We start from the raw sequence: 15884 nt of genomic DNA, 5'->3' as shown, positions 1-15884 counted from the left end.
AGTTGTCTTTCATATGCATTGCCTCGCGGCCTCGCCTTCTGGCGTATGCAGGGGATCTGTCATATCTATGACAAGCTTTTTGTGTCAACTCAGCTGGAACCTCTTGCTGCATGTTGGCAGAGGGTTTCATGTATATGTAGTTGCATTGCATATCAGATTAAACCAAAGATTCCTTGTATCTTAGTGAGAGCACAAAGATATTTTTATGGATGAAGATTAAATAAACCTAGGAGTACACTTAATTCTGGTTCAAATAGTGTTAAAATACTAATGTGGTTTCGTGAAAATCAAATAACCTTGGAGTCCATGCTTGTGGTCTGGTATTTAATGTTTTTAAAATAGTAATTCATATGATAATAATAATAATGGTGGACTTTCATCATTCATATGGAAATGATTGCCATTTTATTATGTGTATTTAAAAGCACAAAACACAAAAATAACAACATACAGAACAATGGGCATTTGGTTGTTCATGCAAAAATAACTATTCAGTAGCTTTCTAACAAGCATTATTTACATCAGAAAAATACTGTACTAGTTTATATCAAACTAAAAATATAATTTTTGTTTTAAAAAAGGAACTCTTTACAAATAGACATCTTTGGAAGGAAACAACAGGAGGCCAAAGCGGAAAATAAAAGTGTTGACAAGCAGCTGAAGACAGTTTTATGTGGGGAGTCTGTAAGGCAGAGTTGGAGGAGTGCTCCTTTGATGCAAAGGCCTGCGGGCTGAGAACCTCTCTAAAAGATTTTAAATGTTTGGCAGTTTCCTCGTTTCTTTGGCACAGGCTGTGATTTATTCAATTGTACAGTCTCTGACAGCTTAAGAGGCTTCCCTCGTGGCAGTAAAATCATTCTGCCCCAGAGTCAAAAGAGAAAGGTAAAGGATTTGATACACCTTATTTTTCTCCAAATGAAAAAATAATAATTTACATATACTCTATATTTTTCTTTCCAGAATATTGCTACAGTATGTTACAGTGCATGTCTTTATAGATACAAATTGAAATATATTGTTTTGTAAAAATCAAATGCAAAAGGAACATAACATAAGTTCATTGAAGAATTAAACGAGATGATGCTGTGGCTCTGGGACAGAAATATAATTTCGTTCAAAGCTGTACAGAACAGGTACAACGGCAGTGTTAACTGTAGTCCAGAGCATATCGTAATTATGTATTATTTTTAATAAGCAAAAGTGAAACACTGTAAAATAACACTTCATTTATTATTAATAAACCTTGGTGTTTCTAGACTGATAAAACTTGTGATATCCTCTGAGAGAAAAAGGCACCATGACCAGTGTGGTCATTTCATGTTATGTTATAACTACAATACTCAGGCAAACTGTTTAGCATGTGACTAAAGGAGTCCTCTTGCAGTAGAACAAGCAGGTTTGAGGCTGGGGAGGTGATACTGTTGACACAGGGACAAAATGCACTGTACAATTCTGGATTTTTCATGTCTATGTACTGTATATGCCTGACACTATATGTAAACTCCTTTCATTCCAGTATACGGCGGAAGTGATATGGCAAAACCCAAATGATCTACCTATGAATGTCATCCAGTACAGTCAAACCTCAAACACGACGAATAATCTACACCAGACAGGCTTTTTTACAGCGATCCTGAGCCACTACAGTAAGTGTTTCTGTATTCCAGTCAGCACTAGTCTTTAGCTGTTTCATTCATACATTAATAATTGTCTTATTTAGCTGGTGGTGTGTGTCTCTGACTGCATTGGGAGTGGCTGCTCTCGCTGAACTTGACCCTCGCTCACCGCCGTGGGATTGTGGGTCTCTGTTGCCCCGGCGACCGTGCTGAGGTTCTGGGGTTCCGATTGGGGAGCTTTTCCGTGGGCCAAGGCCTCTTCGGCTGCGATCCTCATCCTCTCATCCTCAGCCAGCCTGGCCAGCCTTTCCTCTGCCTCTATCTCCTCGGTGGTGGGGATGGAGTTCTTCTTGGGCCTGCCCTTGGGCTTGGTGGGGGCCTCCTGTCCGCCCTTCAGCACCTGGAGCAACATAACGCACACAAACACAGACACATGGCTCAGTGGGGTTGTGATAAATGCTGGCTGCGGTCAAAGGCAACCATGGTTATTATAGTAATTAAGGGAAGATGTATGACTCTGAGCTGCCCCACATAGGGTCATTAATCTGGGGAGTTAACGATTTGAGACTTTTGTTCTCTGAGCTGCTGACCTGACTAGACTAGACTTTTGTGTCCCAGTCCCTCATCATCCCTCCAACTCAGTCTTTTCCACCCTTACCACTCATTCCCTCTACACTGACCCATGGTCATTGTTGTTATGTGTGTGTGGCGCTCTCACCATTTTCTTCCACTTCATCCTTCTGTTCTGGTACCAGGTCTTCACTTGAAGTTGTGTGAGGCCTAGGGACTGGGCCAGGTCTAGTCTGCAGGGAAACAAAGACACACAGTACACACAGCAACTCAGGGTACATGTTTTTGAAACTTGAGTTCATTCTTTATAAGATGAAAAGCAGCAGGAGATAGACAACAGATTTACACAGAGAGGGTGTAGCTGGAGTAATCAAACTAACATTAACAAGTTACTTTAGCTTTCCAATCACCTGTTGACTATCCTGCCCTGAAATGCATGCCATCATTAGCCATATACATTGTATCATCTAGATCGCGTTCCCTTTGGAGACTAGCTTGCATCCTAACCGTGACTTTATAACCACATTCTGGCATGGTGCATCAAAGTACTGTAGTCTCTTTGATACACCCTCTTATGGTCCAGAGAGAGACTTTACACCTGCAGCATATAGGAGAACCCTTATTGAACATATGTAAGGGAGTTCAGTTATCCAATCATAGCATCTGTATCTGGATGTTCAGGAGAGTATGGAATCCTGGACACTTCCACCACATGTTCTGATCCATGACTAATAAGGATATTGGTTGGCGTGTAACATGATATCCCAGGAAGGGGGTCGGTGAAAGACGGATCAGCCTACAGAGGGAGGGGCCTTTATCTGGTTTTTGAAATGAGATTTCCGCCACATCTTAATTCTAAGTCCTTCACACTCAAGTGAGTGGAACTGGCTTTCATTTGATGTAAAGAGAGAGAGAGAGAGAGAGAGAGAGAGAGAGAGAGAGAGAGAGAGAGAGAGAGAGAGAGAGAGAGAGAGAGAGAGAGGGAGAGAGAGAGATTACTACTGATCCATCAGCTTGCCCTCTGATCTTGTCTCCTCTTCCTATCTTCTCATCCTCCCTTCTTTCCCGCCCTCACCATCTCTATCTGACCTGATTTGAAAGTATTACATAGAGGAACTTCAGTCCATACAACTGTAGACAGTACAGACAGCCACACGGCCTCAATGATTGAGTGCAGAAGAAAAGTGTGTGTGCATACTTTAAAAACAACAACACTCTACCCTAAAAACACAGGCAAACCGCCCAGTGGAGAGACTAGAGGCAGGGAAAGTAATTTCAGCAGGGGAAGCACCTCAGTTATTTATGGTCATTAGTCTTCTATGGAGGGAAACCACACACTTACAGCAACAGACTGCCATACAGTACTGTAGAATGACTCTGCTGGAGGCACTTAGAAGTCCTCTGTTTGCTGTTCAAGTCTCTAACCTGTATCAGCAGGGATTTTAGTTGCAGCTTAATGCATAATGATAATGATGATGATGCTGATTATACTAATCTCAATTAAATAAAATCATTACTGCCTAATGGTTTAAATCATTACAGTCTGTGGTGTGGTGTTAGGGGCTTTTTATATGCTGTTTTCCTCAGAGCATTGTCTCAGTCAAAGACCACAGTGTCTCCAAGCCAAGCCAAATAGCTAAAGAAAAAAACGCAGAGACAAGGAGTTATCTTTGGATCATAACAAAGTGAACTGGGGAGCATGCCACACTTGTGATGTGGGCTATGAAAGGGGATTTTCTCTGTTTATGTTTTCCATCCAGCTGTGCTTTTAATTAGTTCATCACAGCCAGTGGGAATTTGATTATTGGCATTATACAGATTTGTCAGGGTGGGTCGTTTGGATCACCGCTGGGCTATTGTAGTCTACCTCAGCCTGCCTGGGAGTTCACATGGGAGGTGTGGTGTGGCTCATTGGCTAGAACAGAGAAGTGTGATTTGCATTGAAGAAGAGATGCATTGTGGGAGCTTTCCCCAGGATGAGATATGTATAAACAGGTTAGTTGACAACGTCACAAAAATAATGCGCACATTTCAACATGTCAGAACGCCGTGTGTTGTTGTGATTCTGGATGGCCAGATTGCTAGCAAAATTAACAAGAATCTGCCATGTGGGGAATCGTAGTTGGCTAGTTTCAGCTTGTTCTTGATACTATGTCTTGTTTTGACGTGTTTTTACTGATGTCACGTCTATGCTAATATGGCTAGCTAGCTAACCAACAACTGTAACGATGTGTTTTAGAGACAACAAGTGCTCATCCTACAAATGTATTTGTTTTCAATAAACATTGGAGACTAAAGATAGTTTCCATGTTGTCAACAATCTAAGCCAACCCCGCCTGTTTTGATTCATAAATCGCCAACCCATCTATAGACAGGGTTGATAACAAGCATGCTCTCACAATTCTTCTCAGATTCTTCAGGGCCAAGGAGAAGGAACAGGCAGGTTTTAAAATAGTCAAGTTCCAGTAAATACACTGGTGCCTTTTTACTACAAATCTACAACAATATAAAAAATAACTGATCATTTTCAAAGCATTTTGTGGCTGTTGAGTTTTAGTAAAATAGTGATTCATCTTCTCGCTCTGAACAAGCTGTTCTAACCATGTGTTGCTGAGGTTTACTAGCTGTCTGGTGTTCTTGTTGCTCGACCAAAGGAAAATCTGAGGTTTATGGCTCAATATTAACTTGGGTTAAAATGGAAATACGTCCGGTAGGCCAAATCTGAAAGTGGAGTTTCAAATAAAATGGAAAATGTGTTATGGCCGTATGTCAGGTCTCGAAAATGACCCAGGGACTGGAATCTACGACATGGATATTAACATGAATATTACCTCATCTAAATACAGTGTATAAAGCTAAATGCATGTTATATACAACTGCACATATATTACATGATTGGCAGTCAATCAATGGAGTATATTTCTGTTTGCTTGTGTTGGCAGATGTCCCGATTTTCTTGAATAGAGCAGTGTTTCTTTGTTGAGGCTTTTTGCTATTCAAAAGCTTATGGTTAAAACGTTGCTCTTGTCTCAACTAGAATGCTGAGGTAATGCCTGGATTAGATAACTTAACAATACATGACATATTACCCAGGACATACAGTGCCTTGCGAAAGTATTCGGCCCCCTTGAACTTTGCGAACTTTTGCCACATTTCAGGCTTCAAACATAATGATATAAAACTGTATTTTTTTGTGGAGACTCAACAACAAGTGGGACACAATCATGAAATGGAACGACATTTATTGGATATTTCAAACTTTTTTAACAAATAAAAAACTGAAAAATTGGGCGTGCAAAATTATTTAGCCCCTTTACTTTCAGTGCAGCAAACTCTCTCCAGAAGTTCAGTGAGGATCTCTGAATGATCCAATGTTGACCTAAATGACTAATGATGATAAATACAATTCACCTGTGTGTAATTAAGTCTCCGTATAAATGCACCTGCACTGTGATAGTCTCAGAGGTCCGTTAAAAGTGCAGAGAGCATCATGAAGAACAAGGAACACACCAGGCAGGTCCGAGATACTGTTGTGAAGAAGTTTAAAGCCGGATTTGGATACAAAAAGATTTCCCAAGCTTTAAACATCCCAAGGAGCACTGTGCAAGCGATAATATTGAAATGGAAGGAGTATCAGACCACTGCAAATCTACCAAGACCTGGCCGTCCCTCTAAACTTTCAGCTCATACAAGGAGAAGACTGATCAGAGATGCAGCCACGAGGCCCATGATCACTCTGGATGAACTGCAGAGATCTACAGCTGAGGTGGGAGACTCTGTCGATAGGACAACAATCAGTCGTATATTGCACAAATCTGGCCTTTATGGAAGAGTGGCAAGAAGAAAGCCATTTCTTAAAGATATCCATAAAAAGTGTTGTTTAAAGTTTGCCACGAACCACCTGAGAGACACACCAAACATGTGGAAGAAGGTGCTCTGGTCAGATTAAACCAAAATTGAACTTTTTGGCAACAATGCAAAATGTTATGTTTGGCGTAAAAGCAACACAGCTCATCACCCTGCACACACCATCCCCACTGTCAAACACGGTGGTGGCAGCATCATGGTTTGGGCCTGCTTTTCTTCAGCAGGGACAGGGAAGATGGTTAAAATTGATGGGAAGATGGATGGAGCCAAATACAGGACCATTCTGGAAGAAAACCTGATGGAGTCTGCAAAAGACCTGAGACTGGGACGGAGATTTGTCTTCCAACAAGACAATGATCCAAAACATAAAGCAAAATCTACAATGGAATGGTTCAAAAATAAACATATCCAGGTGTTAGAATGGCCAAGTCAAAGTCCAGACCTGAATCCAATCGAGAATCTGTGGAAAGAACTGAAAACTGCTGTTCACAAATGCTCTCCATCCAACCTCACTGAGCTCAAGCTGTTTTGCAAGGAGGAATGGGAAAAGAATTCAGTCTCTCGATGTGCAAAACTGATAGAGACATACCCCAAGCGACTTACAGCTGTAATCGCAGCAAAAGGTGGCGCTACAAAGTATTAACTTAAGGGGGCTGAATAATTTTGCACGCCCAATTTTTCAGTTTTTGATTTGTTAAAAAAGTTTGAAATATCCAATAAATGTCGTTCCACTTCATGATTGTGTCCCACTTGTTGTTGATTCTTCACAAAGAAATACGGTTTTATATCTTTATGTTTGAAGCCTGAAATGTGGCAAAAGGTCGCAAAGTTCAAGAGGGCTGAATACTTTCGCAAGGCACTGTACATCAAAAAGTTATGATGTTGATGCTGAACCTCTAGTCAGCTATTGCATTTGTATTATGTTTTATGACGTTTGGTTGCTTTCACAGAATTTCTCATTTTCACCAGCTTGACTGACCGAATGAAATACGGTATGACATTTGAGAGGTAGTATAATACTGATCTATCAGGAGGTAGCTCCTTTCAAGTAACCAATCAGACTCTGCTTTCATTTTGGCCTATCAGTGGCGAGATGCAATATGATACTGACCTATCAGGGGTGGAGAGGTACTTCTGTTTCTGGAACTTCTTCTCCAGGCCCATGAGCTGCAGCTCAGTGAAGATGGTGCGGCTGCGTCTGGGTTTCTTCAGCCGGGGGGTACTGTGCTCCGTGTCTGACTCGCTGCTGATGCTGACAGGTGTCTCGCTGTGGGAGGGCTCGGAGACCCGGGAGTGGTGCTGGGGGGAGAGCAGGGTCAAATTGGGAACCTGGCCGGGGGAGGAGGGCTGGGAAAGGTGAGGGGGCCGGTTGGGCGGCTGCCGCGTGATGACTGAGAGGAGGGGGTAGGCCCGCAGTGAGGAGGACCCTAAAAAAGCAAAAATAGAGATAGGTCAGAGGCAGGGTAAAATGCAGAGCATTAAATACAATTGTACTTTTATATTCTTATTTTTAGTAGTGGTTTCATTTGGTACTGTATGCATCACCACAGATGGTAGTTTTTATAGACCTGTAATAATCATTTAGACTGGGTTCCTTTTCATTGCTCTTTTTTTACGAAAAGTGTTTTGACCTCTTTGATGTAGAAGGTTGTGATCTTAATGACGCACTGTGTGTTTTACTCTGCTACTCTGAACCCACCAATAAAAAAAATTCCTTGGCCAGATAAATGATGTGTCTTTGCCACCCTGAACACACACAAACACACTCACTCACTCACTCACTCACTCACTCAATCACTCAATCACACACACACACACACACACACACACACACACACACACACACACAAGGCTGTAAATCCAAAGTGACTATGCCCCTCACCGTTTAACTCTCTCCCCCATGATTCATCTCTCTCTCTCTCGTCTTGCTCTCCGCCCACCCCCCACCTCTCTCTTCTCTCTCTATCTCTTTATCTATGCAGACAGAAGCAGCGAGACGCCAGAATCAATAAAAAGTAACAAATGTCTGGGGTGGCCACCCACTGGAGCCAAGACCAAGGACGGCGCTCTAGCATAAACATAATATCTGGTGGAAAAAACCTTATGGCTTCAAATAAACAGCAGATCCCCATGGCATAATTTACGACTGAACTAAGACTGACATAGAAACTAATGCTCTGTCTGCTATGTGGCAGGAGAGAGGGATGTGCTTAGGAAGAAGATATGGAGAGAGATAAAATCCAATGACGGAGTAGAGAGGACATTATGCTGTCACATTACAAACACAGAATAGTCTTTCCCCTTGTGTCTTCCTAGATGCCTGTGGTGGATCTGCCTCTCTTATCTCTCCACCAACACATACTGTAGACAAGCTATATTATTCAAACCCTACATTCACAACTGAGAAGATACACCCAGGCAGACCGTGGTCTTAAATTTGTATCCCCTTTCTCTGACATTTTCAGTAATGTTCAGCAGTTATGGGAGCTGGTGTGACAGGGGGTTGGTTGGTTGGTCTGGGAGGTAATGGTCTGGGGGGGATTAATCGCTGCAGCCTGCTCCTACCATATCTACATCCCCTATTCTCTCAGACAGCACCTCGGGCTCATCCCTATATACATGACATCACGCAAGACATCATCGCAGGGCACTGAGCTCATCACTAATCGTTCACCTCGGAGAATAGCTGCTACTGCTGCTGTCTGGACATGATGCCTCCTTCCCTCCACAATGCTCTCCCTCTTTTTCTCTTTCTCTCTTTCATTCTCTTTCTCTCTCTTTCTGTTACTCTCCTATATTACCGTTGTCTTTGATGTTGAGATTGTGACAAACTGAGGGGAACTGTGCAGATGTCCTAACTTGATTTTTATTAAATGGCATATTTATCTCTGTTTTAACACATATATTTATATTTCGGAAATATATTGGTATTATTATGGAATAATCCAAAATACACAGATATATCATAACATAATAAGTCCAAGTGATGAATTGTTCCTGTCATTTTAAATGAGAAGATTGATTGAAAAGAAAGAACGGAAACATCTTGATTTCTTTCACGTTCTTCAGGAAATCTCCTGTCAGTGCAGAGCTTGAAGTTGTCTTTAGAGCTGTGACAGCTGTGTCTTTTGGATGCTTGTCAGCAGGGAAAAATCAGACCTCATGATGACTTTCCACTGACAACTGAGCTGGCTTCCTGAGCCCAGATCTGACACATTGTTGACAAGCGCCAATGCCCGGTCAAAAGTCTACAAATAAACCATTTGTGTAGCAGGGAGAGTGCACTCTGTCCATGCTAAAGCACACTGATACTCTTGACAAGCACAATCGGAATGATCGGACTGGCACGTGCTTGTGGTAGTCATTACAGAATACATACTTCCTAATAATAGACCAAGAATAGTCTGGAAACATTTGATACACACATGCCTGTTTATCATACATTATCGATACTGTAATCGTTATTGAAGTTTTTTTAATGTAGATTTTTAGAGTTTAAATCACATTATACACAGTACCAGTCAAAAGTTTGGACACACCTACTCAATTAAGGATTTTTCTTTGTGTTTCCTCTTATCTACATTGTTGAATAATAGTGAGGAGATCAAAACTATGTAACAACACAAATAGAATCATGTAGTAACCAAACAAGTGTTAAACAAATCTAAATATATTTGGGATTTTAGATTCTTCAAAGTAGCCACCCTATGCCTTGATGACAGCTTTGCACACCCTTGGCATTCTCTTAACCAGCTTCAACTGGAAAGCTTTTCCAACAGTCTTGAAGGAGTTCCCACATATGCTGAGCACTTGTTGGCCGCTTTTCCTTCACTTTGTGGTCCAACTCATCCCAAACCATCTCATTTGGGTTGAGGTCGGATGATTGTGGAGGCTAGGTCACCTGATGCAGCACTCCATCACTTTCCTTCTTGGTCAAATAGCCCTTACACAGCCTGGAGGTGGGTTGGGCCATTGTCCTGTTGAAAAACGAATTATAGTCTCACTAAGCGCAAACCAGATAAGATGGTGTATCGCTGCAGAATGCTGTGGTAGCCATGCTGGTTAAGTGTGTATTGAATTCTAAATAAATCACAGACCATGTCACCAGCAGAGCTTCTCCATGCTTCTCGGGTGGAAACCACACATGCGGAGATCATCCGTTCACCCACTTTGCGTCTCACAAAGACACTGCAGTTAGAACCAAAAATCTCAAATTTGGACTCATCAGACCAAAGGACAGATTTCCACCGGTATAATGTCCATTACTTGTATTTCTTAGCCCAAGTAAGTCTCTTATTATTATTGGTGTCTGTTAGTAGTGTTTAATTTGCAGCAATTCAACCATGAAGGCCTGATTTGTGCAGTCTCCTCTGAACAGTTGCTGTTGAGATGTGTCTGTTACTTGAACTCTGTGAAGCATTTATTTGGGCTAACATTTCTGAGGTGCAGTTAACTCAAATGAACTTTTCCTCTGCAGCAGAGGTAACTATGGGTCTTCCTTTCGTGTGGCGGTCCTCATGAGAGCCAGTTTCATCAAAGTGATTGATGATTTTTGCGACTGCACTTGAAGAAACTTTCAAAGTTCTTAAAATTTTCCAGATTGACTGACCTTCATATCTTGTTTGAGCTGTTCTTGTCATAATATGGGCTTGGTCTTTTACCAAATAGGGCTGTCTTCTATATACCACCCCTACCTTGTCACAACACAATTGATTGGCTCAAACGCATTATGAATTAAATAAATTCCACTAATTCACTTTTAAGAAGGCACACCTGTTAAAATGAAATACAATCCAGGTGTCTACCTCATGAAGCTGATTGAGAGAATGCCAAGAGTGTGCAAAGCTGTCATCAAGGCAGAGGGTGGCTACTTTGAAGAATCTCAAATATAAAATATATTTTGATTTGTTTAACACTTTTTTGGTACCACATGATTCCATATGTGTTATTTCATAGTTTTGATGTCTTCACTATTATTCTACAATGTAGAAAAAAAGAAAAAAGAAAGAAAAACGCTTGAATGAGTAAGTGTATGCAAACTTTTAACTGGTACTGTTTAACATTTGAAGGCATTGACAATGGCAGTTACTCAGTAGAATGAGTCACCATTTTACTATTTGCAGGGAAATCTCCAGCAACAAGCTCATTAGCTGTTTGATTTTTACTGCTTATTTTCTGCACCTTTTCTCTTTGTTTAATTGGATTCCAAGGTGATGATTCAAGACTTGGCACTCAGAGGCCAAATGAACCTACAGCAACATGTATTGCTTTGGGTACATCATGTGGTGACAGGTTGAGAAGTGTTACATTAGACATATATTTCTTCACTCAACAGCTGTCTTGCCAAGCCAGCCCAAGTCAAACACTGCAGGGATGGGATGGGCAACAGGGTATGTTACTTTTTAATCTGTTTCAACTCTCACAGATCAGATCAGTTAAGTGCCAATTTCAACTCAAATTTGGGTTTCATGAGACGTTTTGAGGTTTCTAGAATGTTATGTGTAGTGTTGTGATGCTATTTTCTAATTTTCAGATGTTACTTACGACGGCATTGTGTGTGCAGTGCAGCCTGCATTACAAACTACTGTAAAAATGTTCTCGTGTGTGTGTGTGTGTGTGTGTGTGTGTGTGTGTGTGTGTGTGTGTGTGTGTGTGTGTGTGTGTGTGTGTGTGTGTGTGTGTGTGTGTGTGTGTGTGTGTGTGTGTGTGTGTGTGTGTGTGTGTGTGTGTGTGTGTGTGTGTGTGTGTGTGTGTGTGTGTGTGTGTGTGTGTGTGTGTGTGTGTGTGTGTGTGTGTGTGTGTGTGTGTGGTGGTTGCATGGGTCAATACTTACTGTGTTAACAGAGACATGATCCTACTCCTCAAGCTAGCCTCATGGTTAATAGCAGGCCTTATTGTCTGTGGTGGATTAACTGTTAAAATGGGATGAAAACCCTTGGCTCTCCCTGCTTTCTTCCCTAAACCCTCAGCGGTGGCGTGTGACTATGCTGCAATACCTGGGCCCCTCGAGGTCCACACCCTCCTATTTGGCCATTTTTCATCACGCTGTCATGTGAGATTACGCCAGAGTTGATCTTTATCTCTCTCACCTCCTTACAGAAATCCAACTAAAAGCCTTGCCCTGGGTTCTGCTGAGAGATAAGACTCCAAATGAAATATTGTAACCCGTCATTACACTGTTCACAGCTCCCCACCAAGGTAATGTTCTGCTGGAGGTCAGGTCTGCCCAGCAGGTCTATCACTCCTGTAGTTTTACAAGGCACAAAATGAGAGCAGAGAATACGCTCTGAGCTCATCAACTGGTTTTACTGTGTACATTGTCGTAAGGGCATTTGGCTTGGTACAGGTAAATGGACCGTTGTGAAACATAAAGCAGGGAGCAGAGAGGCGTGATCTGTGACAAACAAAATCATCACAGAACAGAGGGGATTTCCGGATCAAAGAGAAGAGTAATCGCTTTGTTGCTATGTTGAGTGGCATCCTACTAGTTGATGCCATATTACATCAAGAACAAACAAACAGCTGTTAATTTGGGTAAAAGCCCTCCAGGCCTCACAGCCTGGTTTGTTGCCTGCCCAGCACCACTGTCCTATAGCAGCCTCTACTGGTAACTGCTGGAGCAGAAGCTCCACACCGTAAAAATATAGAGTCCACGTTCACTGATGGGGACCACATCGGGCCAATGGCCTTTCACTGGCCCTGGGCCTATAAGCCTGCCAGCTTCTATATTGAGCGTTACAAGACATTGAAGTGCGGGACTATACTGTGTCTCACACCTCCTCAGCTACGAATAAGTGGTGGGCACTGGGTAGTGAGATGTGGGCTGGTTACTCTATCCATCCATCACAGGGCTGCCAAAACCTTTTACAGTGCACTCTGGCACACACCGAAACCCCACATTGCCTGCTATTTATACATTTGTCACTGTCATCATCAAATTGCAGCGGCTATTATTTCATAGTTTAGGCAATTATCATAATAGTTACTTGAGAGATCAGTAGTCAATGTTGTTTTGACTCATAACAGCAGGATAACCCATGAAGAATGGATTCCGAAATGCTGCTGCAATTGAAGGACAAAAATGTGATAGTCTTTCATGCCAAATGCTTTTTAGGAAAATGAATTTATCAATTCCCTGTATAATTATAACACAGTGGTGAAAGCTTTTATGACTGACTGCAGAACAACAGTAATTGTGTTTAAATGACCGTTAGTATCCCATGATAAGTGGGAAGAAAAGGGAGTTGATGATGATGATTTACAGAAATCAAGTGCTGCTAGATATTTTGTAAACAAAGCATTATCTGTGTCTTTACACTTTGTGCCAATGTTTTGTTTTTTGTTTTTCAAATCTGCTTATATTGATTAAGGAATTATTTTATGCAATAATTCTTTGTTTTAATTGGCCTTTCTGGATACTGAGTGAAGAATGAAGGTAGTCTTCCTCACTGAAACAGTTGGATCAAGTGCATGGAACCCATGAATTTATGAGTGGTGCTGCAATTTATGAGATGACAATTGCAATGAATCTCTCTTCACAAAGCAACATACTTCTATGAATAAAGGTCATTGGGGCTGACTTGCACACTTTATCAGCATACTGTAAACTTTCATGGTGTTTGCACAATCAACTGTAGTGGCAGGTGGACAAATGTCCATCAGTGATGACATACTAACCTTGCCCTTAACCACCATGTACCTGCCCTTACCAATATCAAACCGTGGAACTCTGGCCACATCTTGCACCCCCATATACACAGAAAGAGAGTTAGGTAGAGGGCATTGCCCATGCTTCAGTAAATGCAAAGTGGCAGCAGTGAAAGTAATTAGGCAAGACTCTGGGTTTAGCACAGCGCCCACATGAATCCTTCTGAATGAGGACAAGTGGCCTAGTGGTTACAGCTCTAGAAACCAAAAGCCTGCTGTTCAACTAAATGCAGGGTTGGTTGTTGTGCGTTCTGAGTTTGTGTCTTTTGTCAGAAGAGTATATGTTAAGTTAAGTGTCAACATAATTAACGGGGAACCAGGTTTCACTTTACAAACCACCTTGATTACAACACTGGGACTTGGTTCATCCTGTATATATAACATGAACATAAAAGACTGATGCTGATAATGATCTGAATGTCAGCATAATATATTAAACTAATAATCTAGACTGATTGGAGGGATTTACTGATTTCTTGTGAGACAATATATTGAGGAATTGTTAAATAAATGTTATAGGTCCCAGTGCATTAGGTTTTAATTGTGAATGAAATAACATGGAATTACAGTTAAACTGTGAATTAATGTTTTGGGTTGGAAAAGGATTCATTCGTTTCTGCTGTTTTAAAAGGAAATTAAAACTATCAAGTCTAATAAATAGGTTACTAAAACGCTGGGGTCTACATTACATCTACTATACATGTTGCATTTATCTGGTGCTTTTGATTTCATAATTTCACGGGTTAAAATTACATCACAAAATCTCTGTAAATAGCAGGCTATCACAATAGTATTCTCCATAATATATACCTTTGATAAATATAGACAGCAGGCCAAACACGAATATGAAAGTCCACCATGAGTAAAAGTGCAAGTCAGGCCAGTCAGTCGCCTGAATTCATTTTACACATGGTCCATTTCTATAGTGCATTGTTAAACATTAATTGACAATCATGACGTCTAATGTGATTCTGGACCTGTCCCTGTTCCGTATTTTCTTATATTAGAGTAGATTTATCGAAAATAAAGTCATGCAAATGCAGCTCAATTTCTCTAAAGCTGCTATTTGACATGTAATAGATTCTGCACAGGTGTGTTGCGTCATGTTATGGTCTCTACTGACAACTGCGTGTAAGATATGTCGTCAATACTCCTAATATAACCATTAGCCTTGAGTATTTCGTGATATGAGTAGACACATGATGGACGATCGCCTGAACGTTACAGAAGAATAAGAAGAATATGCCTATAACTCACTTTGTTCATGATAAACAAAATCAGATGTAGTTTTAATACAATGATGATTAGCATTCACTGCATGCATAGACATATTATATATAAACCATTAACACCATTCATCAGCATCCCTTGATTTGACAGAGTTCAAGCATATTCACTTACCCGAACATGAGTGTAGAGGTTTAGGCCTAACGATGAGTGAAGGGCATACTGAGTAAAGAGAAAGTTTCTCAAAGTAATCACAAGTTTCCTTGGAAAGAATTTCGTCAATCATAAAAGTCTTGTAGCGACGCCTGGCTGCTTTCAGCTGTACGGGGGAGGAGAGTCTCAACTCGGCTTGACAGTGCATGATTTCCCGATGTGCTTGGCTTTCGCACTGTACCCAAATATTAACTCAAAATATCAAAACGAAACCAGTTCAAACTTGAGAGTTGGGTGTCTTCTAGCGATTTATTGATGCATTTTAGTTTTCCGTTTTCGGAACAGGCTTGCTTTGTTCTATCCCTGAGCGGTACTAACTGCAGTTGCCTTCAACTTGAGCGCAGTGCGCTTCAGAGTGGTTATTATGATCTCAGTACAATGTGCCCGGACGCGCCGCTATATATAAACGATCCCCCCATACACATCTTTACTACATGACACTGCAGATGTCAATCAACGTCTCTCTCGCTCTCTCTCCCTCTCTCGCACTGTCCCTCTCTCTCTCTCTCCCACTATTCAATTCAATTCAAGGAGCTTTATTGGCATGAAAACACATGTTAACATTGTCAAAGCAAGTGAAGTAGATAATATACAAAAGTGAAATAAACAATAAAAATGAACAGTGAACATTAATCTCACGGAAGTTCCAAACGAATATAAAGACATTACAAATGTCATATTATG

The 15884-nt window shown here is 41.2% G+C and overlaps 1 protein-coding gene across 1 annotated transcript; it reads right to left on the bottom strand.

Moving 5' to 3' along the window:
* Positions 1–382: 382 nt before the first annotated feature.
* Positions 383–15591, bottom strand: LOC124006405 (homeobox protein BarH-like 2). Its single transcript, XM_046316402.1, has 4 exons — positions 15162–15591; positions 7165–7480; positions 2335–2419; positions 383–2016 (listed from the first exon to the last, which is right to left on the bottom strand). The coding sequence occupies exons 1-4, from the start codon at positions 15346–15348 to the stop codon at positions 1717–1719; spliced, it is 888 nt and encodes a 295-aa protein (XP_046172358.1). The 5' UTR covers positions 15349–15591; the 3' UTR covers positions 383–1716.
* Positions 15592–15884: the final 293 nt, after the last annotated feature.

This window comes from Oncorhynchus gorbuscha, linkage group LG19 (assembly GCF_021184085.1).
Source record: "Oncorhynchus gorbuscha isolate QuinsamMale2020 ecotype Even-year linkage group LG19, OgorEven_v1.0, whole genome shotgun sequence".
NCBI lineage: Eukaryota > Metazoa > Chordata > Actinopteri > Salmoniformes > Salmonidae > Oncorhynchus > Oncorhynchus gorbuscha.
This window is presented reverse-complemented; position numbering and strand designations above follow the sequence as displayed.

Excerpts from the sequence above, each read along its gene's own strand:
- LOC124006405 (XM_046316402.1), bottom strand. The coding sequence starts at position 15,348 with ATGCACTGTCAAGCCGAGTTGAGACTCTCCTCCCCCGTACAGCTGAAA. Across the intron at positions 7,481-15,161 it reads ACCTCTACACTCATGTTCGG|GGTCCTCCTCACTGCGGGCC; the intron begins GTAAGTGAATAT and ends TTGCTTTTTTAG. Across the intron at positions 2,420-7,164 it reads TACCTCTCCACCCCTGATAG|ACTAGACCTGGCCCAGTCCC; the intron begins GTCAGTATCATA and ends GTTTCCCTGCAG.